At 52.2% G+C, this 27912-nt stretch overlaps 1 protein-coding gene across 1 annotated transcript; it reads right to left on the bottom strand.

The window, feature by feature from the left end:
- Nucleotides 1-322: 322 nt before the first annotated feature.
- On the bottom strand, nt 323-27755 carry LOC103669909 (fer-1-like protein 4). Its single transcript, XM_040638671.1, is given in 48 exon segments — nt 323-585; nt 665-746; nt 749-764; nt 853-908; nt 911-1087; nt 1090-1128; nt 1574-1809; nt 2017-2115; nt 3290-3375; nt 3939-3962; nt 3964-4033; nt 4035-4092; nt 4684-4838; nt 5263-5433; nt 5631-5758; nt 11816-11932; nt 12245-12382; nt 12458-12564; nt 12654-12696; nt 13298-13429; nt 13518-13576; nt 13720-13918; nt 15026-15178; nt 15707-15823; nt 15898-15985; nt 19749-19849; nt 20293-20413; nt 20509-20575; nt 20578-20676; nt 20866-20974; nt 21286-21644; nt 22277-22350; nt 22352-22449; nt 22537-22695; nt 22697-22715; nt 22841-22887; nt 22890-23008; nt 23434-23518; nt 23603-23665; nt 23925-24056; nt 24160-24222; nt 24754-24910; nt 25203-25244; nt 25451-25542; nt 26685-26784; nt 26882-26970; nt 27340-27395; nt 27677-27755. Coding segments are annotated over 48 exon segments (5070 nt in total). The 3' UTR covers nt 323-395.
- Between the last annotated feature and the right edge of the window lie 157 nt (nt 27756-27912).

Raw genomic sequence — 27912 nt, forward strand, 5'->3', positions numbered from 1 at the left:
GACGAATAAACGAGCTAACGTATGTAAAGTGCTTAGCTGTCACAGAAGGGCAGAAGCCATAAGCAGGTTAAGTGAAACGGACACAGTCATTGGTGGGCTGCTCAGAGGGCATGACAGCTCGGTGGCCAGGACTCCTCTTCCTTGAACTTCCTGCCAAGTCCCATTCTTCCTTGGGGCAGCCTCTCACCCCTGGGTGACTCCCCAGCATCTGTTGCCCAGGGACAGCTCTTTTCTGCCCCCTGTATTATCATGTACAGCCGATGTCCAGGCGTCAGAGGGGAAGCACAGTCAAGTTTATTCAGGGAAGCCAGTGAACTCACACAGCTCGTGTGGGTGAGGACTCCCCAGGAGCGGGATTTGAGGGGTGGGAGTTGTGGGAAGAGTGTCCAGGTCAGTTAGGGTCGGGGCTGGTGGAGGGGGCGGAAGACGGCCTGGCTGATCTGGCCGGGCATGGTGTAGACAAGCAGGAGGAGGAAGACCGTGACCAGGGCCAGCAGCAGCAGCAGGAGGCGCCAGCACCGGCGCCAGATGAAGAAGACGAAGGTCTTCAGCGGGTTCACAAACCAGTTGAAGGTTTTCGGGCGGCTGTGGGGGAAGACGAGGTGTCAGGTGCCCCCCGGCTCCCCCTCCGGCTGGAGCCCCGCCTCCCGTGCCTCCCCCTCACTTGGGCTTCTCCAAGGGCTCGGGCTCCTTCCGCCCCTTCCCCACTGGCCGCTTCTCTGCCTCCTCCACGGTCAGCAGCTCAACTCTGCCTCCACCATCCCCTAGAGAAAGAGGAAACAGAGGCCGCCCTCTTAGGTGGGCTCAGGCCCGCCCCCCTCCACCTGCCCTGTCCCTGCCCCATCCCCCCACCGTGAGGATGTGGACGTTGCCCCCGGGGTCGGTGAACGCTAAGTCCTCCCACCCGCCCTTCGCTTCCTCCGCCTCTTCGTGCCGGCCGCGGCCTCCCGCCGTTCCCGTTCCTCATCCTCCGGCTCCGGCAGCTTCACTACAGGCCACCAGCCACGCAAGCGGCGGCAGCGAAAGAGGTTGCACCTATGCCTGGCCCCGTCGCAGGCCAGCCGCACGGAGCAGAGCTCGGGCCCGGGCGCCCCCGCACCATGTCTGGCAGCTGCAGCTCCAGGGATCCTGCAAGAGCTCTCGGGGTTAGGCGGGAGGTCAAGGTCTGTGTGGGCCCCGGGGGAGGAGCCGCACAGCAGGACTGTGCCCCGGGGCATCAGAAGCTCGTCTGTGGTGCTCAGGCCAGGGCTGCGGGCCACACAGCACAGCCCGGGCGCCAGCAGCTTGTCAGAGCCTGGAGGAGCAGGGCCACGGATGGGACCAGAGTGCCGAAGCAGGGACCATGGTGTCAGAGTCCAAGGTGACCTTGGGTTGGGGACTCTGGGTGGGAATGGAGGTCACAGTGCTCTGGGCTAAGTTCAGTAATGAGGCCAGAAAGCCAAGATTAGTGACCTAGGGTGTGAAACCCAGGTTCAGGACTGGGTTAGAATAGGGAAGGGCGGGGGGGAGGCAGGAGCAACGAGGGCAGAAATTGGGGCTCCAGGGGTGAGGCAGGAGGAAGGCGAAGCCATACCAAGGAAGTCGTTGGCGGAGATGCGATCATAGTCCCAGACCTGCAGGACCAGCACCGCCAGCTGTCGGAACTCGGCCTCCTCCAGGGCGAAGGGTCCCGGCCGGCGGACGCTCACCTCCTGCTCCGTGGGCAGGTCGTCGAAGCGGAACACGAAGCGCCAGTTGAAATTCCCCTCCCCAGTCAGAGAGTTGAAGTGAACGTCTGTCTCCTGCTTGTGCTCCAGCCCCTTCACCCAGCTGCAGCCAGGGGCAGGCGCAGGTGGAGGGCTGGGCCCCAGCACAGGAACCCAACCCAGAACCCAGCTCTCCCCCAGCTTGCCCCCCCACCACCACCACCAGGCCAGGCTCTTCACCAGCCCTCTGCACTGTCGTGGGCTTCCGGGTCAGTCAGGGACTGACTCCCCTTGGTACACAGCCATGTGCCCGGCTGGCCCACAGGCTCACCTTTTCACATAGATGTCACTGGACAGCTCTCCAGTGAGTGGGTTCACATCATCCAAAACCACGTCCTCCGTGTTCCAGATGATTACTCTGTGCTCATAGCTGGGGAACGTATTAGAGTTTTCAGACTCCTGAGGGGTCCTGAGGGGCTGCAGGAAGGACCTAGGCCATGGCCACGACATTCACTGAGCACCTCTGTGTGCCCAGCTGGGTGATCAGGAGATCTGTGGCACTTACGGGGATCACCCCCACCACAGCAGATGGCACCAGGAATGGTCTGTTGACCAAAGCTGGGCCAACAAGTTTCCCCCATAAATTTGGAATCAGGAGCCTGAAACGTTGACTATAACATCAGACACAGAGTTGGGGCCACCACCAGCCAGGGTGACATGCAAGTGGCTGTTCTAGGGTACAGGGGAGAGAAAGCCGGTCTGCAGCGACATGTGGGCGGGGGAGAGACAAAGTGGGGACAGAAGTGTGCAGTCCCTGAGGGGCAAAGGGGGGGCCCCAGCTTTCCTGTACTACCTCAAATAGCCCCGTCCTTGGCTGCCATGGATTTTCCTGGATATCGCTTGTTTTCTCTTGCCCAGCAGCAATTTCCCCTCGTTTGTTGATAGCACCATGATTTTCTGTTGGTGAGCCCCCCACCCTCACCCCCACACAGTCTGTGTGGTTCTAGTGGGGAAGACCCACCTCACCCTGGCTCCAGAGGTGGCGACATCCCCTTGGACATCACCCAGGACCGGCCAATCCGTGTATCACAGCCCCCAACCACAAGGACTGGTCAAGGGATCAGCATTTGACACAAGCTGATCCGATGAGAGTCAGCCCTGAGACTTTTGCTCTTACTGGTAAAGACGTGTTTATTTTTCTGCTCAGGGAGTCTAGTTGGTAAGATGTAAGCCTGGCCTGTTAGCAGCCGCCTTGCCCCCAGACTGCAGAAGCCTCCCTGAGAGTGACAGCAAGGAAAGCAGAGCCCAGAGGTAGAAAGCGCCAGATTGCTGACATCTGAGTACATACCCCCTACGCAGAACTCCACTCCAACGAGCTCAAGATGAGCTCAAGTTGGAAGGAGGTTGATTGGTATTTAAACTCTTTCGGTTACAAGTGATGGACCCCCGACTCACAATGGCTTATGAGAAGGAAGGGAATTTAATGGCTCACCTAACTGAAAAGTCTGGGTCAGCAGCCTCTGCCTGCTTCACTGGAGGCCCCCGAGGGGCAGCCCCCCCCCCCCATGTGCCTGCCCCAGGGGAGGAGGGGCCAGAGCACTCACCTGATTGGCTGTTGAGGCTTGATGTCAACTGGGGGTGGGGCAGGCACATCGCGGGGGAAGATATCAATCCACAGATGAAGGGATCCCTGGGAACACAGGACCAGGCTGAAGGGTCCCACTGAGGACCCCACCTCCCGTGATAGCCTTGTGGCTAGAGGCTGCGCCTTGCCCCGATGGAGGGAAGAGCTGGGGTCAAGAGGGCACAGTGGGGTAGATCCAAAGGGGGGTGGTGAGGATGAAGGTAGGGTCTGAAGTGGGGGTTCCAGTGCTGAGTTTAGGTTAAGGATCAGGCCCTGGAGTGGAAGGCTGAGATCAAAAGTAAGATCTGGTGTTCCCAAGGTCCAGATCCTAGGGACCTGCGGTTGAGATCAGATTGGGAGTGCCAGGTCTGAGCCTTGGTGGCCCAGGGGTGGGGATCCTGCAGGAACAAAGTCAGGGGTGGAGGTATGGAGTCCAGGATGGGGGTCTAAGACTGGAATGGGGATGCTGGGGACCAGGAGCAGGAGCCAGAATCGGAAGAGGCCCGGTCTTGCCCAGGTCAAGTCTTGGGGAAAGGGCATGCTGAGGGCCCAGGGTCCAGGAGCAGGTGGCAGTCCTGGGATTCTGGGAGTCCTGGGGTTCTGGGCTTGGGTGCTGAGCCGTCCCTCACCTGCAGCAGCCCTGCGCTGCGGGGGGTGGTAGAGGGGCCGAGTCTCCACGTGCTCAGGCACCAGCTGGATCCCAAGCTCCGGCGTCTCTTGCCAGCACCAGCGGTGCCTGCGCCTCCTCGGGGCCCTCACTTGCCACCTTGGGGCTCCCCCTACCTGCAACAGGAGGTGCGGAAGCTTGGGTTCTGCACAGTTCCCAACTCCCCTGCCTTCCTCCCCCACCCCTCAGCAGAGGTGCAAAGCTGAGGTAGCTGCTGTTTGGGACAAAGCCCATGGGCTGGGGCAGGGGGTGCAGGTCAACAGGCGCAGAAAGTGGGGAGATGCTTCTCTAACAACTTTTGCCGGTGAAAAGCCAGCAGTGGAGGGACAGTGGGATTGGAGGGGCCATGGCTTTGCAAAGGCTCTTGTTTAGGGACAGACCACCAGCCATTTATGAGGCATGAGCTCAATTCTGCAGCCATGTTTTGTCATATGGGACCCCCTATGGCCACCCGTATGTTCTCGAAGCTTGATTAGCTATGCCTCTGAGAGGTCGACTTTGACTCTTCGAGGATCATGCTCACGCACAAAGACCATTTTCTCCCTGCCGTCCAAGAACCTCGTCCTCACTCAGCCAAACTCTCTTCCTCTGCTTGCAGAAGGAGACAGGCTCTTTTGGGGACACACTAGAGTGGGCCCCAGAGGCCCTCTGTACCTTGTTTAACAATCTTGCTCCCTAGGGGTTGTTCATTAGAGAGGGGCTGGTACCTGGGTTCAGGGTCTCAGGCGGTGTCAGAAAGACTTTGCTGCCCACCTTGACAGCCCCGGCTCGGTATTCAGGGCCAGGGAGGCCACAGCGTTGGCACAGCCCCGCCAGGATCTGTGAAGGCCAGAATGCATCACGCCAGGCATTGTACCCGTCCCTGTGGGCAGAAAGGGAAAAATGCCTCAGTTGGGGTCAGCATATGGGCACAGTTGGGCACAGGGGCAGGGATGGGGACCCTTGAGGACATGAGATACAGGTTTATAATTTCAATGCAAGACAGATTAGTCCTCGCTTATGGTAACCATGAAAATCGAAGCTGTACGCCCCATGTTCCAATGGAGGAAATACTGATATTACCTTCATTTTGCAGCTGAGGAAACAGAGGCTCAGAGAGATCGAGTGACTTACTAGTTATAAGATCCCAAATCCTAAGCCCAGGTCTTGACCACTATGCTATAAGGTCTTGGTCATGGGGAGGTCCCCTTCTATGAAATCAAAGTATCTGGACACACCGATGGGAATGTAAACTTGAATGTCTTTGGTCAGCCTCAGAATGGCTCCTGAGGGTCTGCAGGACTCACGTGTCATACTGGGAGGCCAGCCCACAGTTCGCCCTGTGGTGGCTGTAGAATCGGTTTTCCAGGTCAGTGTGGGTCTCCCCGATGAGGTCGTCAGAACCCACAAGCTCATGATCAAACACAGCCACAGTCAGCTCTGGCTCAGCAGGGAGAGAGACACTGAGCTCCAGGACCCTAGCCAGGAGGGAGAATGGCTGAGAACACCTCCACGCCCTAGGAGGTGGTCTTGTGGGGGCGGGGGCTCTGGGGGTCTCAGCAGCCTCTGTCCATTCCCTTACCATCACCATGCCAGCTGCCTGATTGGGAGCCCTGGGGCCACGGGGACAGATGGTAAAGGTGCTCCCATTCCCAAGCCCAGGGCCCAGCCTCACTCTCCAAAGATGGGATTCAGCTGCTTGGGGATGTAGCATTTTTTGGTGTCCTGCCGCTGCCGGCCAGCACTCACCACCACGTAAGGGTCTGCCTTGCCGTTGGGGTCCGCAGGAGCCAGGTTGGTAGCCTAGGGGGACAGTATAGGGTGGGGCTGAGAGAAGTGTCACTGTCATAACCCAAGGTTATCCTTGCTGGACCAAAATCTCAGATTAAGTGTAAGCAGCAAGTTACAAGGAGATCTCCCACCATGAGGAATTAACTGAGAGGTTGGACAAGATGACTTTTATTTTCTTTTAAAATTAATTATGAAATGTTTAAGACATACAAATAGGTATAATGAAAAATATAATGAAACAGAAAATATGTGGAAAGATGTATAGGGCTTTAATATTCAAATCATAACTTTCTGTATTATTCACTTTTATTTTTTTACAATGATAAAGATATTTTAATATAAAAGAATAAATCAATGAGCATGTGTGTGCCCAGCTTAATAAAGAAAACACTACCAACAAATGGAATCCCCTTACCTGATTTAATTCCCCTTTCATCCCGGAAGTAGCCAGAACCCTTTACTTGAGGTTTAGGACTCACACAAAAAAAGTGAAAATACTTTTACTGCATGTACACATATCCCTAAGCAATATATAGCACCATTTTGCATGTTTTTTAACTTTATGTATTAAACTTACTTTTCTGTTTTGATAACTACATAGTTTAATAAACATGTAACAAATTACTAAAGTATAATTTATATACGGCAATATACTTTTGGTGTCTCTTACACTCCCATCTGCAGTGTATGAACATTCCAGTTGCTCCACATCTTCAGCAACACTTGGTATCGTCAGTCTTAATTTTCACCGTTCTAGAATATGCAAAGTGGCAGCTCACTGTGGTTTCCATTTGCATCTCTCTGATGACGAGGCATGTAGAGCGTCTCTGTATGTGCTTATTCGCCTGTGTGTGACACCTGACTGCCCAGGGCACCTTTCATATGGCAACCAACCAATCCAGAGCCCATGCTCTGAACCATCGCCTCCATCTGGCTCTTCGACTCCAGGACGTAAGCTCCTCTGCCCTAATCACCCCAGAGCCAGGCACCAGACAATTAGAGACAGCAAGACAGCGCCCATACCAAGAGCCTGCTGGAATTTTTCACACTAACCAATCCTAAGCCTGCTTACCCTGCCTTGCCTTGCTTTTCCTGCAGAAACCACAACAGAGGCTCCGGCCCTTGCGTTCTCCTTTGGACTTCCCTGCGTGGCCCTGCACAGCCCAGTCCGCCCCCTCCTCTTGAGAACTGAAACAGACTATCTTTCAAAGGCAATCACCACCTGATCTGGTGGCCTTGCCGTGCGTGGATAAGAACAAAATCCTGGGTACATGATTTGAAAACAGTTCCTGCTTTTAATTTTTTTCTTCTAAAACCACATATTTTCTTGGGAGGCTCAGCACTGTGTTTAAAGAGGTTTTTAAATTTTATCCAGTAGTATTAGCCTTCAGTGAGCAATGCAGGCTTTAACCCTTCGGTATGCTCTTCCCCTTTGAGACACAGCCGGGGCTGACACTGAGCTCCACTGAGTGATGCCCTCACCCCCTTCCTCACACACACAACTTCAACCACACGGCTCTTGACGGCTCCTCCGGGCTTCCTGCTGGTTTGCAGTTCTAATGCGTTCCTGATTTCACCATAACCGGAAGCTGGATTTTTGCTGTTCTCTTTGGTTTGGGACGATTTTCAGGAAGAGAAAGGGAAAACGCCCTGTTGGTGCCAACTTCTACAAACCAGGAATCATCCAATTTGCTTACTTCACCCAAATTTAAGTTTTTAAGCTTTTGTTTTAATTCCATCTAGTTAACATACAAAGTTCTATTAGTTTCAGGTGTACAATATAGTAATTCAATAATCCCATCCATCACCTGGTGCTTGGCACAAGTGCGCTCCTTAATCCCCTTTACCTGTTTCACCCATCCCCCGACCCCCTTCCCCTCTGGTAACCATCAGTTTGTTCTCTATAGTTAAGAGTCTGTTTGTTTCCCTTTGCTCATTTGTGTCTTAAATTCCACATATGAGGGGTGCCCGGGTGACTCAGTCAGTTAAGTGTCTGCCTTCGGCTCAGGTCATGATCCCAGAATCCTGGGATCAAGCCCCGTATCTGGCTCCCTGCTCAGTGCAGAGTCTGCTTCTCCCTCTGCCCCTCCCCCTGCTCATGCTCTTGCTCTGTCTCTGTCTCTCTCACTCAAATAAATAAAATCTTTTAAAAACATTTTTTGTTACAAATAATGCTAGAATGAGAAATACTTACTTGTTTCCTTGTACACGTATGTAAGAATTTGCCTGGTATCATATCTAGAAATATAATTATTAGCCATTGACAATGAAAATCTTCCATTTTCCTAAATATTGCCAAATTATTCTCCAAAAGTGTTATAGCAATTTACATGCTGTGGCGGGCAGAATAGTGCGCCCCCACCACCAAGGATGTCAGCCTTCAAACCCCCTGACCCTGTCGATATGCTACCCGACACGGCAATGGGGACTTTGCAGATATGGTTAAGAATCATGAAATTGACATTCCATTCTCGACCAAAGCTTCTCTTTAAGTAATTTATTATGAAAAACTGTCACACTAACTTAAAGGAAAGGGTGGAGGGATATATAAATTGTCTGCTAAACAGTCAAATAAAAATACTGAATGTGAAAAAAAAATCATGAGATTGTCCCAGTTTATCCAGGTGACCTAATGTAACCACGTCCTTATAAGTGGAAGGGGGAGATGGGAGAGTCCGAGAGAGATTTGGAATGCTACGCTGCTGGCTTTGAAGATGGGGGAAGAGGCTCTGAGCCAAGATACACAGGCAGCCCCCAGGAACTTGAAAAGGCAAGGGAACGATTCTCCCCAAGAGCCTCTGGAATGAATACAGCCCTGCCAACACCTCGATATAACCCAGTAGAACCTATTTCGATTTCTGCCCTTCAGAACTAAAAATAATAAACGTGTGTTGTTTAAGCCACCAAGTTTGTGCTGATTTGTTCCAGCAGCAATAAGAGCCTAGCACGTGTTCCCACCGGCCCTGCGGTGGGCTTCCACAGCCCCCCACCCCCAGCCCTGGTCTGGTAGCCTTGCTCATCTTGCTAACTGAAGGGAAGGAAATCAGCTCTGAGCTTCTCATTGTTTCAGTTATTCGCATGTCCTGAAGGTTTAGGATATTGCATTTAATTATTTAAGAAATTTAAGATGTAGGATTTTTTTAAATGTTTATCGGCCATTCGGGTTTCTCCTTCAGTCAATTGCCTTTTCGTGTTCTTTCTCAAACTTTTTCTGTCTGCTTACGGATTTGTGGAAGTTACTTATGTGTGTTGTAGACACGTAGCCCTTTATTGGTTACGCATCAGGCGGACGGACACCTCACCCCCAGCCGGCAGCTGGTGCTGTCACTTATTTGAAAGTGTTTATGGATGCCCGGAAGTGAATCTGAATGTAGTCACATGTATCATGTGCTTTCTAATTTACATTTCATACTCTTCTATGTATTAAGAAAATCTCCTGCTACCCAAGATCACAAAGATATTTTGATATTTCTATGATTACAGTTTTGCTTTCTATAATCAAACACTTTACAGGATTTTTTGTGGATGCTATACATTAGGAGTCTTGTTTTATTTTTTTCCACATGGATAATCAACTATCGTGGGAGCACTCATAGAACAGTCCCATTTTCCTCCCACTGATCAGCACTGCTGACTCCAGCATAAGCCTCCATCTATGTCTGGGTGTGTTTCGTTAAACCTCTACCCTGACCCATTGGCCTACTTATCAATCCTCATGCCAAAACCACACTGTCTTATTTCCTTATTTAATAAGTATTTACTTATTTAATAATAATTATCTTCCTACATTGTTCCTCAAAATTGTCTTGGCTATTTTTGGCATTTTGTTCTTGCATAGGTATTTTATTTTTTTAACAGTATTTTATTTTTTTAAGTAATCTCTCTGTCCAACATGGGGCTCAAACTCATGACCCTGAAATCAACATCACATGCTCGGGGCGCCTGGGTGGTGCAGTCGTTAAGCGTCTGCCTTCGACTCAGGGTGTGATCCTGGCGTTCTGGGATCGAGCCCCACATCAGGCTCCTCTGCTGGGAGCCTGCTTCTTCCTCTCCCACTCCCCCTGCTTGTGTTCCCTCTCTCACTGGCTGTCTCTGTCTCTGTCAAATAAATAAATAAAATCTTTAAAAAACAAAAAACAAAAAACAGTCACATGCTCTACTGACTGAGCTAACCAGGCATCCCTTTCCATAGATATTTTAGAATTGGCTTGTTAATTCCAGGGTAGCACTCGTGCCTGGCTTATGGTGGACACCATACCATGGGAATGCCAGCCCAATCCTGTTCTCCCTTTGTTTCCACCCCTTTGCCATTCACACTCTTTAGGTAACCAGTGTCCTTAGTTTCCAGTTTATCTTTCCTGTATTTCTGGTGTACAAAGGAGCAAGCATGTATTTTCTTACATCTTCTTCTTTCTTACCTGGAGAGTAGAACACTATAGGGACTCTTGTACTTTGCTGTCTCCACTTTATACTCTGTTCTGGAAATCACTCCGTACCAGTCATAGTCTTATTCTTTGTTCCAGCTGCACAGTACTCTCTTGTATGGACATAGCATGGTTCACTCAACCATTTTGCTATGTATGGGCATTTGATAAAATTTTATGTTTAATGGTCTTCCATTTTTGAAATTTAATTTTATTATTTTCAAAACTGTCCAGTCACTTTTGAAAGCCTTTTGTTCTCTGCTTGTGAAATATATTAGTTGGTTTCCATCTCTACTACTTGAAAATTCAAACATCTAAAACACTTAGAGATTTCATTCTCCTTTGTGTTGTTTTTCTGACAGTTTTTCCTGATAGTTTTTCTTTTCTTTTCTCTTTTCTTTTCTTTTTCTTTTTTCTTTCCTTTCCTTCTCTTCTCTTCTCTTCTCTTCTCTTCTCTTCTCTTCTCTTCTCTTTTCTTTTCTTTTCTTTTCTTTTTTAATTTGGGTTTGTGAGCCCAAAGTTAGTTACCTAAATCCATGAAACTGGGGAAACCTTGGGATCATTTTAAGCCAGTTTCTTAGCTTTGAGTTTTCTGGACTGAACAGATAATATAAATTGAAGTTTTAAACCAACGTGAGAGCAAAACTCTCATTATAAATTCTTGGGGAAGACATTGTTTTCTATTTCCCCCAGTTGGAGCAGAAGCTGAAACAGACCATTCACCTAACAGGCCCCTTTCCCCGCCGGTAGACTTCCTCTGGCCCACCTTTCACTAAGAGCAGAGCCCCCCCAGGTGCTGCTTCACTCAAGGGTCTTGGTTGTGGCTCCCATCTTCGATAGGCGATTAGAACCCAAGGCTCGGGGTCCAGGTATGCACAAGCCTCTCGAGACAACCTGCACTTCAGAGACTGGGATTCCTGCTGCCTCTTCATCCTGTGCCCATGGGGGATTCTTATTCTTCCGTTCCATTGCCCATTCTTATAAGCTTAGCGTTCAGTCGAGATTGTTTATCGAGCAGTTCTCGGTGTGTTACCTCAGGAAGTTATTTCGGACCATCTAGTCCGTGTACTGCTAGAAGCAGAAGACCGAAACGACCCCGACCCCCAAGTTCCACACTAGGATAAGCCACAGAACGTTGCTTTGATTTCTGTCTTACTCACAATCCTTATATTTAAACCACATAAAAGCACAGTATCTATTCTGGTGCTGGGATCGAAGGGGGCAGAGCAGCCCACTCATTCCTCTCATTCCCTGAGATGCCTTTCAGGAAACTTCAGGGCCCCGCTGAGTGCTGTATGAAAACCACAGCAAAGCAAGGACCTGCATGAAGGTATTTGATGACAAGCCACTGTGAAGCTTGAGATTCAGAGCTGCGTTCTTCTTGGAGTTATACTCACCATTCTACAAACTAAGGGTCTAGAACTATGAAAAAGGAGTCAGAAGACCTAAGAGCTAAGTCTGGGTTGTGCATGAGCAAGCTCTGTAACCCTGGGGAGTCTCTTCACTTATGCCTAAGATTCCCCACCTGAAAAATAAAGGAGGTAGACGGTGACCCCTGAGGTTCCTTCCGAATCCTTCAGTCTGTAGTTTCTATGTGCATTACCTTTGCTGGGGTCGGAGGTGTGCTGGGGTGATGGATGCTCACCTTTACCACATATACTCTGACCAGGAGCTTGATGGGCCGGTTCTGTGGGACTCCCCGGGAGATCTGGGGCTCAGAGAATGACACTGCCTCTGATTCAGGGTAAATAAGGAAGGAGCCCTGGGGGACGCCTGGGTGGCACAGCAGTTAAGCGTCTGCCTTCGGCTCAGGGCGTGATCCCAGCGTTATGGGATCGAGCCCCACGTCAGGCTCCTCCGCTATAAGCCTGCTTCTTCCTCTCCCGCTCCCCCTGCTTGTGTTCCCTCTCTCGCTGGCTGTCTCTCTCTCTGTCAGATAAATAAATAAAATCTTTAAAAAAAAAAAAAGGAAGGAGCCCTGGATTTGGGGAAGACAGAAAAGTTCTTGGGAAGAGAGTCTTTCCCCTGCATCCCCACTTGTACTCCTTGGCCACCCTTCTTTCCCCAAACATACCTTGAACTTGCCCACAGGATGTCCAGACCCTTCTTCCTCTCCATCTCCATCTTGGCCCCCTTGCCCTCGGTACAGGGGAAACACATTCAGCCAGTCTTCAAAGTGGTTAAACTCTTCCTCCAGGGCGCCACTGTAGATCTGAAAGGCAAGGGCCTCAGTGACAGGCCAATGGCCAGAACCCAGCACAGTTCTCTCTCCCGCACACCCACTTACTTTCAGAGCGGCAATTGCTTTCTTCTGGGATACAGAGCCTTTGACTTCAGCCTCACCCTGACCCTGGTCTTGGGCCTCCCCATCCACAGAAATGAGGTTGACCCCATCTGGGAATAGCAGAAATGCCACAATTAAAAATACTGGTGTCAGAGGAGGGAGGGAGACAGAGCAGGAGCAAGAAAGCCAAATCTCCTACCTGACTCTCTGGGATCATCCATTTCATCCTCCTCAAAGTTGGTCTAAAATCGAAGGGCAAGTCAGAGATTCTTCCCTTCACTCCCTTTTCCAGGACAGGGAGTTGGGAAACCTCAGTGCAAGGTCAGCTGTGTGAACCACTTTCATTTTCAAAGCTTCAGTTTGTCTAGTCCCGCGCTGCCCAAGACGGTAACCCCCAGCTACGTGTATCTAGTGAGCACGTGAACTGAGATGTGCCATAGTGTAAAATACACACCAGACTTTAAAGACTTGGTATAAAATAAGAACGTCAAATATCTCATTATTAATTTTATATAATGGTTCCTTGTTGAAATGATATTTTAGATATATTAGGTTAAGCAAAATATAGTATTAAGATCAATTTCACCTCCTTCCTTTCACTTTTTTTTAAATTTGGCTACCTCAAATTTAAAATAACATATGTGGCTCACATATTTCTGACAAGCACAGCCGTAGATAATAGAGTTAGTAATTCTCAGCTTCCAGAACTGTTATGAAGATGAGAAAAGAATCTAATGAAGAGCTCTGAAAAGCTGTAGGGCACCACATTTCACGAGATCCTTCTTCTTGCCATTTATCCTCCCCAACCTCCAGCTGCAGCCTGGGACCCGCCTCTGCCCGCACCTGGCCCTGGTGCTCCTGCAGCGACGCGTAGTACTTGGACCACCAGTCAAGCTCTTCAGGATCTGGGATGTCCTCCTCCAGCTCAGGGCCTTGCTTCAGGACGCTTCCCAGGGGGAGCTTCTTCGGAGGAGCCTAAGGGAGAGAGAACTCAGTGCCCCTAACCCAGCACCACCCTAAGCCCCACCAGCCCCTTCTCCACCCATCTCCCATACCCCATCACCTTCAGAAGCCGTCTGGGCATCCCCACTTCCACCAAGAAGGGATCCAGGGGCTTCTGTCCTGGGAGAGGGGAAATGACACCGGGAGGAGGTCAGGTTGAGTAGAAGTCAGATTCCGTGCCCCACAGGAGGGCCCCCTGGAGCCATCTCAACCAAGAACCAGAGGGGCTTCTGTCTGGTGGCCCCAAGGGGAAAGCCCCTTACCTTGTGGTCCCTTGACCGCTAGGTCCCCTGTCCCCTCCTCTTCTCCTTCCTCCTCACGGGGCTCCTCGTGACCCTGAAGTATGAATCGCAGCATGTGGGAGACAATATGGGAACCCACAAGCACGGTGCGGCCAAAGGCCCGGTGCTTGATCACCAGGATGCTGAGTGGGGGCTGCAGGTAAGGCTGCTCGGGCAAGTCCTGGGGGTGGGGAGAGAGGAACTGGGTCTCTGGAGGCCTGGGGAGGAGGAGAGGCAGCGGCAGAGACGCACAGAAAACAACGCAGCTCAGTCTGCTCTCGCGGCTCAGCTCTGCCACAGCCTCACTGTGTCATGTCTGGTAAGTGACTGAGCCTGTTTTGCTCGCAGAAAGGGGACACAATCCTGGACTCAAAAGACTGTTGTAAATATCAAATGACATCATAGATACAAAACTACTTTGGAGCCTACAAAGCGCTATCAGAAACCTGTGGTGGTGGCTGTTATTATGTAAAGGACGGGTGTTCCGTTTGCTAAGAGAGATTTAGAGCCAGGAAAGTGTGTATGCCCTTTAATACAGGAATTCTGTATCTATCAGTGGGTCCTAAGGGGGAGGGACAATAACAAAAATACCGTATTGCTGGGCTTATATTATAGATGTGTGACAATTGTCGCACAAGGGAGGAAGGAAAGAATGGCGCTATGATGGAGAAAAGTTTTACTGGAACGAAATTACTATGAATCCGAAGTAGGCTGTGAAAAATCAGTCTGCATCCTGCAATCCCTAAAGCAACTACTAAGTGAAAATCAACAAAGGAATTAAAGCAGTACGCTAATAAATATCTATTCAATACAAAAGAAGGTGGTAAAGGAAGAACAAAAAAATACATGAGACACAGAGAAAACAGACAGCAAAATGGCAGATGTTAATAATAACATCAAATGTGACTTTGATGTGAAAACAAAGGCTAAAGAAATGTAGAAAAAAATGAAATTTCCTCTGCAGCCCATTAACAAGTACTTAAGGCCGGCCCATGACCTTCCTCCAGGAACTCAACTGCCTGGATGCTAACTTTGTTGGAGGCAAAAGGCAACCTTAGCTTGACGGTAGCTCCAGGATCCTGCAAATCTTCTTTAACATAGAAAACATATATGTTAACATATAAAAATCCCTTTGGAAACTTCCTTTATCTCTACCCCCCAAGATACATGTTAGCAATCATCCCCCAAGCATCTGCCCCACTGATGTACACCTGAAAGGTCTCATGATTGAGGTTTTTATTGGACAGTAATAAGTGACCTTTTCCTAACAACAGCTACACCCCCTCACTGTGAGCAGCAGACTCTGGATCTTCCCACAGTCCCGGCCCCGTTCCTCCTCAACCACAGAGAACAGTACATCCTGGTCAGGGATCCGGGCCCAGGCCACACGCCGCCGTCCACTGAGCATCCAGACTAGCGCATCTTGGAGAGGTGGCTGGGGCTGCGGGCAGAGACCCAGGTCATGGATCGAGCTGAGACCACCTGCTCCCCTAGCTTCCACTGGGCAGATGGACAAAATACCCATCTTAGCCCTGACACAGACCCATAAACCCCAGATCCATGTGGCCATCTGCCTCCTAGAGATCTCTCCCCTGGATACCCCACAGGCAACCTCAAAGTCCAACCTGACTTCTTTTGGTTTTTTTTTTTTCTGGTTTCTGTGTGTGTGTGTGTGTGTGTGTGTGTGCGCGCACGTGTGTGTGTGCGCGCGCGCGCGTGTGTGTGTGTGATATAAAATATGGGTAGCATAAAATTAACCACTGCAACCATTTTTTTTAATGATATTTTATTATATTGTGTTAGTCACCATACAGTACATCCCCGGATTCCGATGTAAAGTTCGATGCTTCATTAGTTCACTGCAACCATTTTTGAATGTACGGTTCAGTAGGACGCTGTACCTCAATCACTATTGGGCGACCGTCGCCCGCAGGGTAGTCACGGTAGGGAAATGGTGGCCCGGTATTACCTCCTGGGCCAGGAAGCACAGTTTTGCCAAGAGCTTCCTGGCCAGGGCCACCTTCTCTTGCACAGCGTCCTGCCTCAGACGCCGTAGAAGCCGCAGTCCTTGCTTTGCCAACAGGTTCTGGAAGGGCAGGAAGAAAATGTGAGAGGAGGGCCCCAGCTAGGTGCCCCTGGCCCCCCTTCCCCAGACCGTACCAGGCTGTGCACCAGCAGTTTCCCTCAGCAGTGATCCAGGGCATTGGGCCGGGTCATGGGCCTATGCTCTGCACTGTGGCAAAACTGTCTGCAGCGAGCAGGGGCAGGCACGGCAGGTGGCAGTCAAAGGAGGGAACGCTGACCCTTAGGGGCCACCTCCCTCAGAGCAGGCCTCCCACCCCCAGACTTCCTCACAGCCCCTCTCTGTCATGTTCTCAAAGAGGCGCCTTTCCTATGCGGACCACTTCCAAATTCGGAGGCCAGCCTCCCCTCGGAGCCCCAGAATGCACTCGTCTGTAATTATCTACTGCCTGGCTACTCAAAGCTGCACTAGTGTCACATAGTTAGAAATACAGCATCAGCCCCAGACCTGCTGCTAGAACGCATGTGCTTATACCCTGGTGGATTCCAATGCACACAAAGGCTCAGATGGCTGTGCCTGACAGTCCCCAAACTGACCAGAGGTAGCTCAAACCAAGCGCATGATTTCCGATTACACCCCACCCCCACCCCCCAAAAGACCTGCTTTACTTCAAAACTTCAGAGAAACCCTTCACTTCTCTTTCTTTCACTCGCATTCCACATCAATCCATCCGCATATTATTTAGGCTCTACTTTCAAACTATGCTCAGCATCTGACCACTTTTCTCCCTTCCCAGCACCGCCCGAGTCCAAGCCACCATCATTTCCCACCCAGGACTATTGCGACAGCCTCGGAGCTGCTCTCACTATGTCTACTTTTTCCCCCTCCCACCCCGAATATTCTCAATACAGCATCCAGAGTGACCTTTTCAACACTTTTCCAGATTATTTCACTCCTCTCCAGAGGTTTCTCATCTCAGAGTAAACAGCGGAATTCTTAAAAAGGCCCTACGTGATCAGGCTCCCTTGATCTCCCTGTCCTCATCAAATATTACTGCCCCCTCATGCACAACCCAACCATCACACTGGCCGTTCTGCTCCGCTAGGAATACACCCAGCCCATCACCACCTCCAGGCCTTTGTATTAGCTGCTCCCTCTGCTAGAAAGTTCGGCCCCTGGATCTTTGCATGGCTCACTTCCCGTCTTCATTCAGGCCTCTCCTCAAATGTTACCTCCTCTCAGACCTTCTCTCATCATCCCATTTCAACAGCCCCTACCAGTTTCTCTATCCTCATAGTCTGCTTTATCTGTTTCTCCAAATAAAAAGTAATAGAAAGTCTAGGGCACAGACTTCATTCTGATTACCACTGTATCCTCAGGCCCTGGCACCTAATCAATGCTGAGAAAACATTTGCTCGGTAAGGTAAAATGATTTTTTAAAAGATTTTACTTATTTATTTGAGAGGGAGAGAGTACGCAAGAAAGAACACAAGTGGAGGGGAGGGGCAGAGGGAGAGGGAGAAGCAGACCCCCCGTGGAGCAGAGAGCCTGATGTGGGACTCCATCCCAGAATCCCGGGATCATGACCTGAGCCGAAGGCAGACACTTAATGGACTGAGCCACTCAGGGGCCCCAAATTATTTTTGAGACATAACATTTTTGGCCTTTGATGACCCATGATGATTTCTTAAGTTTTTATTATGGAAATTTTCAAAAATATATAAAATAAATAACTCCAAGGATTTTTCACGTAATACTGCTCCCAGAGCTTACACTTTTAGCTTAGAATAATTTCAGCAACAAAATAATTTTAGTAAAGTGAAAAGAGAAACAGTTTAATTGCACTGTATAGAAAATCAAGCAAGGAATTAAATTGGATTAAGCGTGGTTACTCTTTTGGAGATGAAGAGAATGTAGACAGAGAAAAGAGTTTTACAGTGAAATCACGTATCTGCAATATGTACAGGTCAAAAAGAGAGGGGGAGCCGGCAAAAGAGAAGGAATGGCCAAGGAAGCAGAAGGAAAACCGGGGCCATGGAAGCCAACAGGCAGAATCTTTCAAGAGGAGGGTGGGGTCAGCTGCATCCACTGACACTGAGAGGTTGAAAGATGAGGGCAGAAAAGTGGCCACCTACAACCAGGCCCTTGACTGAGTCCTCCTCTCACCCTACCTCTGCATGCTGGAGCTCTCCAGGTCCTCAGATTTCTTTTTTCTCTCCTCCCTAGATAATCTTATCCAGTTTCATCTATGTGTTGACAGCTCAGTTTTTCATTTCTAGTCTAGGAGTCTCCCCAGAACTCAATTCATACAGCTAAGTGACTAGCAGACATGTCTGCTTATAAGTCTAATAGACATCTCAAAGTTAACATTCCCCCCGAAGGAGCCTCTGATATTCCCTTCGCTCCGATCAGACCATCTCCCTCTCTTGTTTTCCATCGCTCAGTAAATAGCACCATCTACATAGTTGTGCAAGCCAAGATCTTGACAGTCATTCATGACTCTTTGCACATTTTTCTCATGCCCTATACTTTCCATTCACAAGTCCTGAGGTGTCACCTCCAAAATCCAAATTGCTCTTGAATCCATTCACGTCACTCCATGTCCCCTGCAACCACCCTAGATTCCATTCATCATTATTGGTCACCTGAATTATTACAATGTCCTCTTTAGTAATCTCTTTGCTTCCTCTCTTATATCATCCCTCCACCACTGACACTTTTTAAGGATAAGTTAGGGCATATCCCTTCTCTTTTCAAAACCTTCAGTGGCTCTTGATCTAAATCAGAGAAGAAGCCAAGGTCATTACAATGACCAATGAGGCTTCTACCTCATTGGTAGAAGATGCTTCTCCCCACCATCATCTTCTTTCCCCCCACACCCTGAAGCCTCATCTACTCTGCTCACTCTGCCACAGTCACACTGGTTCCCTTCCTCCTCCTCAAACACACCAGGCATGTTTCACCACAGTGCCTTTGCACATGCTGTCCCTTCTGGCTGGAACACCCTTACAGCTACAGCTTGCTCCTTTAGCTTCTTCATGTCATTTCACAATGGCCTCTCCTCACCACCCTTTCTAAAATTGCAACACCTCTCTCTCTGATATTTCCTAGCTTTGTTTTCTTCCTAACACTATCCTTATCATAATTCTTCTATTTCTTCCTTTCTGATTACATGTTTCTTATCTGTTTCCATCCAACTCCTGCCCTATCCCCCACCTGAAGATAAATTTCAGGATTTTTTGTGGGCAAGAATGCTTTTTCACTGTTATTCCTGCGCCTAAAACAGTGTCTGGCATGATAAGTGTCATAAGTATTTATTGAATAAATGCATTGACAAATCTTTTGAAAAGAGGATCAGAAAAACACTGAAGTTCCTGGAGCAGGTTATAGAATTCAGGGCAGTGAAGGTCAAAGATGGAAGCCACTAGAACAAATGTATGTGGTTACAGTAATGACCTGGTAACCAGGGATCAGTTGATGCTGCAGGAGAGAAAGTGGACAATTGCAGAGCTAATTCCTCCAGGAGGTGAAAGATGAAATCAAGATCACAGCCATGACTGTGGGACAGGGACCCTTCCTCCACTGTAGCAGGAGGGAAGGTGAGCAGATGGATGAAGAGTTGGCAAGGGGGTAGGTTGGATGGAGGAAGGCTGAGGCTTCTATTTTCTCCATGAAGGAGGAGGGGAGGTCAGTAGCTGGAACAAGTGTGGAGGAAAAGAGCAAGGGAGATTTGGGGGAGGGCGGGTAAGGGAGCTTAAGTCTCTAGGAATGGAAGAAAGGGAGCTTACTGGAGGGGAGTGGCCTAACCCCCAATAATTTCCATCAAGCTCCCTTGATACAGATAATCATCTCCTCCTCATTCTTCTGTAAAAGTGCTGAGCACACGCAGGTTCCGGCCGCCCTTGGCTCCAAACAGCGGCCTCGAGCCTCCCTCACCCTACAAGTCGGCGCGGTGACCCGCAGAGTGAAGCGGAGGCTCCCAGCTCACCTGCTCCCCGCCACCAGCTCTTCCAGCGCCTGCTTCAGCCGCATGCAGGCGCCAGGCCCGGGCCTGCGCTGCAGAGTCTCAACCTCCTGCAGCCCCTGGTCCTGCGCAACAGGGTCGAAGGGTCGGATTCACAAGGGTCCCAGACTCCGACCTCTTTTAGACCACACCCCCACCCAGAGCCCCGTCCACTCAGGGCCGCACCTCGCGGCCCAGAGCTTCTTTAGTTCCAACCCGGGTCATGGATCCTTTTTTCTAGCTCTCCACTGGCTCCACGCCTGTGGGGCTGGACCCCCGTACCTCTACGCGCGTCCTTCGTCCGGCCCCTTCTTGGGTGTAGCAGTTCTGAAGCCCTGTCTTCCCACAGCTTCTGGCCTTCTCAGTTCGCCCGGAGCTGTGCTCTTTGGCTCTCTAGCCTTGCACCTGTGAGGTGCTGGCTCCCCGGTGCTCTACCTAACAGCCTCGCTCCAGAACTCCCTTCAAAGGCCAGTCTTCCCGACAGCCGCAGGCGCTGGCCTCTCCCTGTGCGCGCCCGCCTCGCTCTCACCAGCCTCTCGGCCACTTTCTGCACGCAGTTAGTGCTCTGCAAGCGCCACGTGTGATCCTCCCAGCGGCTCCACACGTGCACGCACGGCTTGCGGTGACGCAGGGGCAAGCAGAAATAGGGCCTGGGCGGGGCAGAGAAGAGCAGAGGCTGCGAGGGGCAGTCCTGGGCCGCTGGGGACCTCCCAACGCCCTCCTTCCAGCCACCAGGAACACTCACCCGTTGCCGTCCATGGGCTCGGGCCGCTGAGCAGGGGTCCCTAGCTCCTCCCCCCCCCCACTCCGACGTCCATCTCCAGCAGAGGCTGCGCTTTCCCTGCCACGCCCTCCGCTCCCTCCCCGGCCCTGGACCCTCGGCCCAACTGCTCCTCTCAGTGGCCTGCGCGACCTGGCAGAGCAGCAAGGTCAGGGGGCACGAGGCTGAGGGGCTGACCCCTCCTTCAAACCCCCTCTGCCTCAGTAAAATTCAGAGCCCACCCCTTACTGAGGGTCAACTGTCCCTTCCAGGGGCCTAAGTCTGGAACAAGAGTCACCTCCCTCAGGGAGTGACCCGCAGGGGGTTCGCTAGGCCACACACCAATGGAGATCTCGAAGCTGATGGGCTGGGAGGCCAAGGCAGGGTCAATCATGGTCGCCTCGAAAAGCACACCGAAGAGCAGGAAATCTTGCAAGGGTGCCAGGGCATTCTGAGGAAGGAGGGTCAGGCTACAGTCAGCCCCCACATATCCAGGTTGCAACCTGGACTTTGCCTGGCCACAATGTCCACTGAAAGACATTGCAACCAAGGCCTAGACAGGTCACTACACGTACCCTAACTCTGACTGGTCAGCCCCCTCCCCACATATGTATATTCACAAGAGCACATGTATACACACACTGCATTCTTTATCCAGGCCTCAAAATCCAGACTCCACCTCCTGTGTTAAACTCCTGGGAGCCAGTTACACACCCCAAAGCCGAGAGTGCCTCAGTCCCTTTGCTAAACCCCAGCCCCCACCTCTGGCAGAGGCAGCACCTCCTCCACCCCCACCTCCATGGCACTAGGAATCTCAGGACCATCAGCCCTGGAGCTGCCATCCAAGGACTGTGCGATCCTGGTTGAGGTCTGGCCCCGCCTGGGTTTCTTCTTCTTTCTCATGAGCCGGGACAATCTGGGTCCCTGTGGGACCTGGGGAGGCTCGGGTTCAACTCTCCCTTCGGACACTTGCATGGACACAGCCACCAGCAGGCGGCCACGGAACCAATTGCCTTGGCCAAGGCCTTCATTGAGACTTTGAAGACCATCCCGGAGCCCCCCACTGGGGGGAGATCCATAGAGAGGCACCCATGCCGGGCCAAAGATGGGGTTAAACCCCGCTGTGGAGGAAAAGAACGGCGTTTTGGAGGGGAGCATGGGGCAGATGGGTACCAGGTCAGTCTATGCAGCACACCCTTATCTCCTGCAAATCCAAGGGGGCGGGGAGTCGGATTGGGCCTTGGCAGCTCCGACATGGAAGCCCGCGAACAGCTGCGGACGGACAGCTACGGACCAAGACCCGAGAACCCCTTCTAAATCAGTCCAGCTCCCAGAGGCGCTAGGGACAAACGGAGCTGTGGCTCTGGGGCCGGAGCCAGAGCCGTGGGGATGGAGTCACGATTGGGGCGCAGCCACGGGTGATCCCTTGAGGGGCGGGATGAACCGACGATGTGTGTGACTGGGACTGTTCAGGTACGTGTAATTCTGTAGGGGAGCACAGCTGGTGTGGTGACTGGACATGCAGCTGTACTTAGAATTTTTGTCACCCGAGGCAACCCGAGAGCGGGGTTTGTAGTCTGGGGGCAACAGGTGAGGCTCCGAAGCGAGGGGCCGGCTTGGAGCACGGGTTTCTAGGGGTGCACCGAACTCTCTAAGCCGAGCGGGGTCGCCGGGACGGCGTTGGCCGTCGGGGGCGGGACCCAGGGCAGGTCGGGCCCGGCGGAGGCAGCCGGCGCCGGCCACAGGCGCTCACCCGCGCGGCCGGGGTGTGAGATCTGCCTCAGGTCCAGCACGTGCGTGGCGACGGCCACATCGACCAGGGGTGCGTAGTCGGAGGCCGCGCGTCAGCGGCGGGAAAAGCTCCACGAAACTCAGTTGCTCGTTCCACTCGGGCGCCGCCGCCTCGCCGCGCACGGACGTCTCGCCCTGAGGGCCGCGGCGAAGGCCGGCGGAGAGGGGTCAGCGCGGGACCAGGGCCTGAGCCTCGGCCGAGTGGGGACGGGAGGGACTTACCTGCTGCCCCAGGAAAGACACGCGCACGTAGGGGTCCAGGAGGACGCGCTGGTCCTGCAGGGCGCGGGCCAGACTCCCCAGCAGCCCCCCGCGCAGCGCCCGCAGCCCCTCCGCTCTGTACACGCGCACGCGCAGCCGCGCACTCTGGGCCGGCACCCCCGCGCGGCAGGAGCAGGTTCCTAGGGGAGCGCGGCGCTGAGGCCGGGGGAGGCCGCCGTCTCGGCCCCTCCCCCTCTCCGCCTCCCGGAGGCCACGCGGGGTCCTACTCTCCACCCTCCCACCACCCGCTCTCACCCCAGCTCACTTCTCGATGTCCGAACTGTGCCCTGGGTCCGGGGCTGGCAGCGGAGCCGCGGAGGGGGCAGGTCCCCGCGCGCCCGCACGGACAAAGTGACCTTGACGAAGCCTTTGGTCCCGGCGCGGGTGTCCCGGGGATCTTGCAGCGGAGCCCATTTCTGATAGAAGTGGCCATCTGCGGGCGGAGGGGCGAGCCACGGGTCAGGGGAGACTGGTGGGCTGCACCGGGCGGTCGCGGGGCTGAGCTGACCCGGGTTCATGTAGGGAGGAGCGGGAGTGCCCGAAGGGAGAAGCTTTTTTTTTTTTTTTTTTAAGATTTTATTTATTTATTTGACAGATATAGAGACAGCCAGCGAGAGAGGGAACACAAGCAGGGGGAGTGGGAGAGGAAGAAGCAGGCTCATAGTGGAAGAGCCTGATGTGGGGCTCGATCCCATAACGCCGGGATCACGCCCTGAGCCGAAGGCAGACGCTTAACTGCTGTGCCACCCAGGCGCCTCTCGGAAGAAGCTTCTGTCTCCGAAGTTAGTATCTAGGGATTTGTGCCCAGAGGGTCAATTTCCCCTATCGGGGAGTCTAAAGGAGGGGAGGGTTCGATACCTGGCTGGTCGAAGATAATGCCCAAGTCCATCCTGAAAGTGCCTGTCCGGGAGGCCATAAAGGGGAGGGTCTGCGAATGGAAAGCCTGGGGGAAGGTGGCGTTACTTCTGGAACTTCCTTCAGCTTCCCTCTTTCTCTGGCGGATACCCCTCATCACTATCCGCCTCACCGTGATCTCCAGCAGCAAGTCTTGGAGGCGAAGCCGGGTCTCATGAAATTCGAACAACAAGTACTAGGTTGAAGTGGGGTAACAAGAGAGGTGAGAGAAAGTATATGTGAAGGGTTCACGCCAGCTGGCCCCTGCCTCTTGCAAAGAGAATGCCCTCCTCCCCGTCCCGGCTCCTCTTGGCACCCTTTCCCTCACGGAGCCCCCTCTTAACTTCAGGCACTTGCTCAATTCAACCTAGGCCACGCCCCCCCACAGATTCGGGGTAAATCCTGGGTCCCGCCCATTCTCTGAGGCCCCACTCTTCTTCCTTGGTCGCAGGCACCTCGTTGTAGAAGGGGCAATTAGTCCCGCGCTGCGTGGCGGTCATTCGGCGCTGCTCCCTGACACGCATGGCCACATAGGGGTTAATGTTGACTCCTACCAGCTTCTGGGCCTCCAGCACTGTGACCCCCACCTGAAGGGGGCAGAAGCAAGAGAAAAGGAAGCCATCTGCCAAAGTAGTGTGTGGAGAGTGGGTGGTATTCACCAAGGGTGAGGGCCTAGAGGGAGAGCGGTACCTGGAGGTCCCGAGCTCTGGACACCTGGAGAGGATCCCCTCGAGCCAGACCCAGTGCTCGGCTGCCAGGAAGGGCAAGATCAGCTCTCACTTCTCTAACTCTCGCAAACAACCTACAGACTTGCTCAGTGCTAGGGATAAGACCTCCTCTCCCTCTGAACTTCTGGATTCTCCATCCTTCCAGTCTGCCTGGCATCCATCTCAACCATATACCTCAGATTGGACTCATTCCTGGAGCCCCGCAACCATTCATTCATTCAACAGAGATTTGTTGAACACCTACTCTGTGCCAACCCTATTCTAGGCCCTGGGACACTGAAGTGAACAAGAGACAAAATTCCTTACCCTCATCAAGCTTTCATCCCCTATGTGGGCTCCAGAAGCTCCACGTGTGCCAGCGTAAGTGTGTGTGTGTGAATGGGGCAGGGTGTATGTCTAGGAGTGATGACCCTTGACCCCAGGATATCCACTCCTCATCCATACCTTGGGATTGTGTGACTGTGAGTGTGGATGAGCATGGGCCTACATGTATAAACGTGTGAGGTTGACACACTGGTGGGTGTGGGAGCAGGTGTGCAGCGGGTACAAGTTATCTCTTGAGGTGGCTGAACACGACACCAGAAAGCTCCACATCAGGCTCGTCCTCCAGCTCCAGCTCCAGCTCGTTGTCTTCATCATCCTGCTGAGCTAGGCCTTGAGCTAGCCTGTGGCCCAATGCCACTGCCTGCCGCTCCAGCCGGGCCTCCCCGGGCCTGATAGGAAAGGCCTTCAAGGGACATGTCTGGAACCTGTCATCCATATCTGGGCACCCCTGGACTTCCCTGACCCAAGGACTGACCTCTGACCATTAGACTGACCCCACTAATTTCAGGACTGACCCCTAACCTGGGACCCCTAACTCCAGAATTGACTCCTGATTCTAGGACTGAATTCTCACCCTAGAATTGATTGAATATTGATCCCAGACCCTGGGATTGACCCTGTGTCACTGACTCCTAATCCCAAGACTGACGTGGTGATCCCAGATCATCCCTGCATACTTACTCCAGCTCCTGGAAGCCCACACTGGGGATGATCAGTTCTGAGCTGGAAGGAGGATAAATGAAAGGAGTGAGGGGCTGTGCGTGACTACAGAACTGCAGCCCGGGCAGCATGGGTCCAAGGTCACCACATCCATCAGATCCAGAGAGGAATTAGGTCCCACTTCTCCCTTCCAAGACCTGCCTGGGCTGGGACAGTCTGGCTTTGCTTAGATGGCAGAAGGTGGGGGGGGGGGGGGGGGGGGGGGGTACCTGTCCTGGATGGATGCTCCAAAATCCTCCTCTGCCCAGGCTCCAGTTGCACCCTCTGGGGGCTGACACTTCAGGTCAAGCTCCACCTGGATCTGAAACCAGACACACAGTGTGTCCCAGCACCCCTTAAACTGCCTGGGGCTAAGAGAAGTCTAAAGACAATGCCTTTTGCTCCATCTGTATTTTGGCCTGCATCTGTGATGACTTTGTGGTTCCTCTCTGGTCATTAACAATATTGGCTAATTACAACCTATTTAGAACTTAGCATGTGCAAGTTACCTCTTGAAAGGGCCAAACATGACTCCAGAATGCTCCTTGCTCTTAGAAATTCATGGCTGTGGGCTTCACAGCACTGCATGGTCTGGCCCCTGCCAACCTTTTCAGCCCTGTGTGTCTGCTCCTGACCCGCACCCCAGTTACGCGCTCTCAGAGCGCTGGGATTTTCCCTCTGCCAGTTCTTCCACCTGGAACATTCTCCCTTCCCACGTAGTTAACTCCTATCATCTTTCCATTCCAAATTCAACCACTACTTCCTCGGGGAACCTTAGCTGACCCCCAAATAGGTTACATCCCTCTGTTATACATTTTCCCAGCCCCCTACCAGCTCTTTTGTAACACCCATCAGTGACAATTTTGCATTTATTCATGTGACTATTTGTTTAATGTTTGCTTCTCTCTTTAGATATGGAACTCTAAGAGGGCAAATCCTTATCTGGCTGTGCTCACCACTCAATCCTCATTGCCTGGAACAGCTTACAATCAGAGCTCAACAAACAACAGACTGACTGAAAAGTTCAACATTTCCTATGACTCCACATACTGTAAATGAGGAAACAGCTTAGTGAAGCTAAATAACTTATCCAAGTTCTCAGCTGGGAAATGGTGGATCTGAGATTTGAACTCAGGTCCATTCCTACCAGGTTATATGACCCTCCATGAAACACCTGGAAAATCCAGCCAGGTTCATCTTTGCCTTCCAGAAGAACTGAGTCTGGTCCTGGGCCAGGGAGCAGAACAGAACTCCTTCTCCTTCCCCTGGTCCTCAGAGCTGAGCCTGGCTCTTAACCCATGTAGGGGCTAGCCCGTGTAGGGGCCACAGTGAAAGGAGTCCTGGCTGGGGGTCCGTGTTATCACTCCTATCTGGGTCTGGGTTTTTCACTCTGAAAAATGGAACTCTCCATCTAGAGGGACTCTCTGGCTTGGGGAGGGCAGGCTGAGGACTGGTGGGACTCACCGGGGTCACTCGCAGATTCTCATCCACTAGGGCCTCCAGTAGCACCAACTGCCCAGTACTCTGTAGTTGCTGCAGGGAGATCACCAGGGTCCCGAGAGACCTGCAGGTGTGGCAAGGAGCAGAAAAATGATGCAGGCTGATGGCCCTATGCCACGTCCAGCCCCACCTGCATCCTTGGCTCCCCCAGGCCTACTTACCTGGGGCTGAACACACGGCTGCAGTTAACCACCTGCACGGATAGACACTCCCCAACCAGCGGAGACCCATAGTGTGGCCAACGAAACAGCTGGGGATAGGAGGAATCTTGTGATACACAACGTTGCCAGTCCAGAGCCTATTCTAACCCGGAAACAGGGTCCAACCCTCCAAACTTGGAGCTAAATCTATGACTAATGTCCCAAACCTGGAACCAACTCCCCCTCCCCCAACGCAGGGTTGACTCCAAACTATGGCTGATCTGAGGGTAACTACCAGTCAAGAACTAATCCCCTCAGTCTTGATTCTGACTGGGTCTGGATTCTCAAGCCTGAGACTGACCCCACTTTCTGAGAACACAGCTCCCAAAACCCAGGAATATGCCCCCCAACTCATCTAAAGAGGGACTTAGTTGGGACACAGATCAGCTTCTCCCCATCCACGACCCTACCCTACTCACCTCACCGACATCTGCTTCTCGACCACCGCGAATTCTCCTTGTTTTTTGGGTGAAGCCTGCTCAGAATTGAAATAGTCATTCATCAGCCCCTCCCCACAAAAAAATCACACACACACACACACACACACACACACGCCCAGCCCAGGGTCCAGTCCACCCACCCTTAAAGAAAGATAGAAGATGGACAGGGAAAGAGGCAGAGAACTGGGCTGGGAGAGGAAGGAGACAGGCTGGTGAGATGCCTAGGCACTGGACTGAGGGCCTAGGGAATGGAGAAATGGGAGCTCCCCCCCCCCCACCAGTTGCAAAATCCTTAGACCACCCCTACAAGCCTTACCCCGAAAGCTGAGCCTCACTTGTCGGTCATGGGTGCCTGGCAGCCCTGTCAGTCGCCGCACACGCACGGTCAGAGCCATTGTCCCAGAGCCACTGGCTCTCCCTCTGCCCGCCTGCCCTCCTGCCCACCTGCCCGCTCACCCAATTCGCCTCTGACTCAACTGGACTCACCCAGCAGGTTCAGCAATCCCTGCCCTTTAGTCAAACATACGGGCAGGCCTGGGGGTCATGGTGGAG

This window comes from Ursus maritimus, unplaced genomic scaffold (assembly GCF_017311325.1).
Source record: "Ursus maritimus isolate PB19 unplaced genomic scaffold, ASM1731132v1 scaffold_22, whole genome shotgun sequence".
Classification (NCBI taxonomy): Eukaryota; Metazoa; Chordata; class Mammalia; order Carnivora; family Ursidae; genus Ursus; species Ursus maritimus.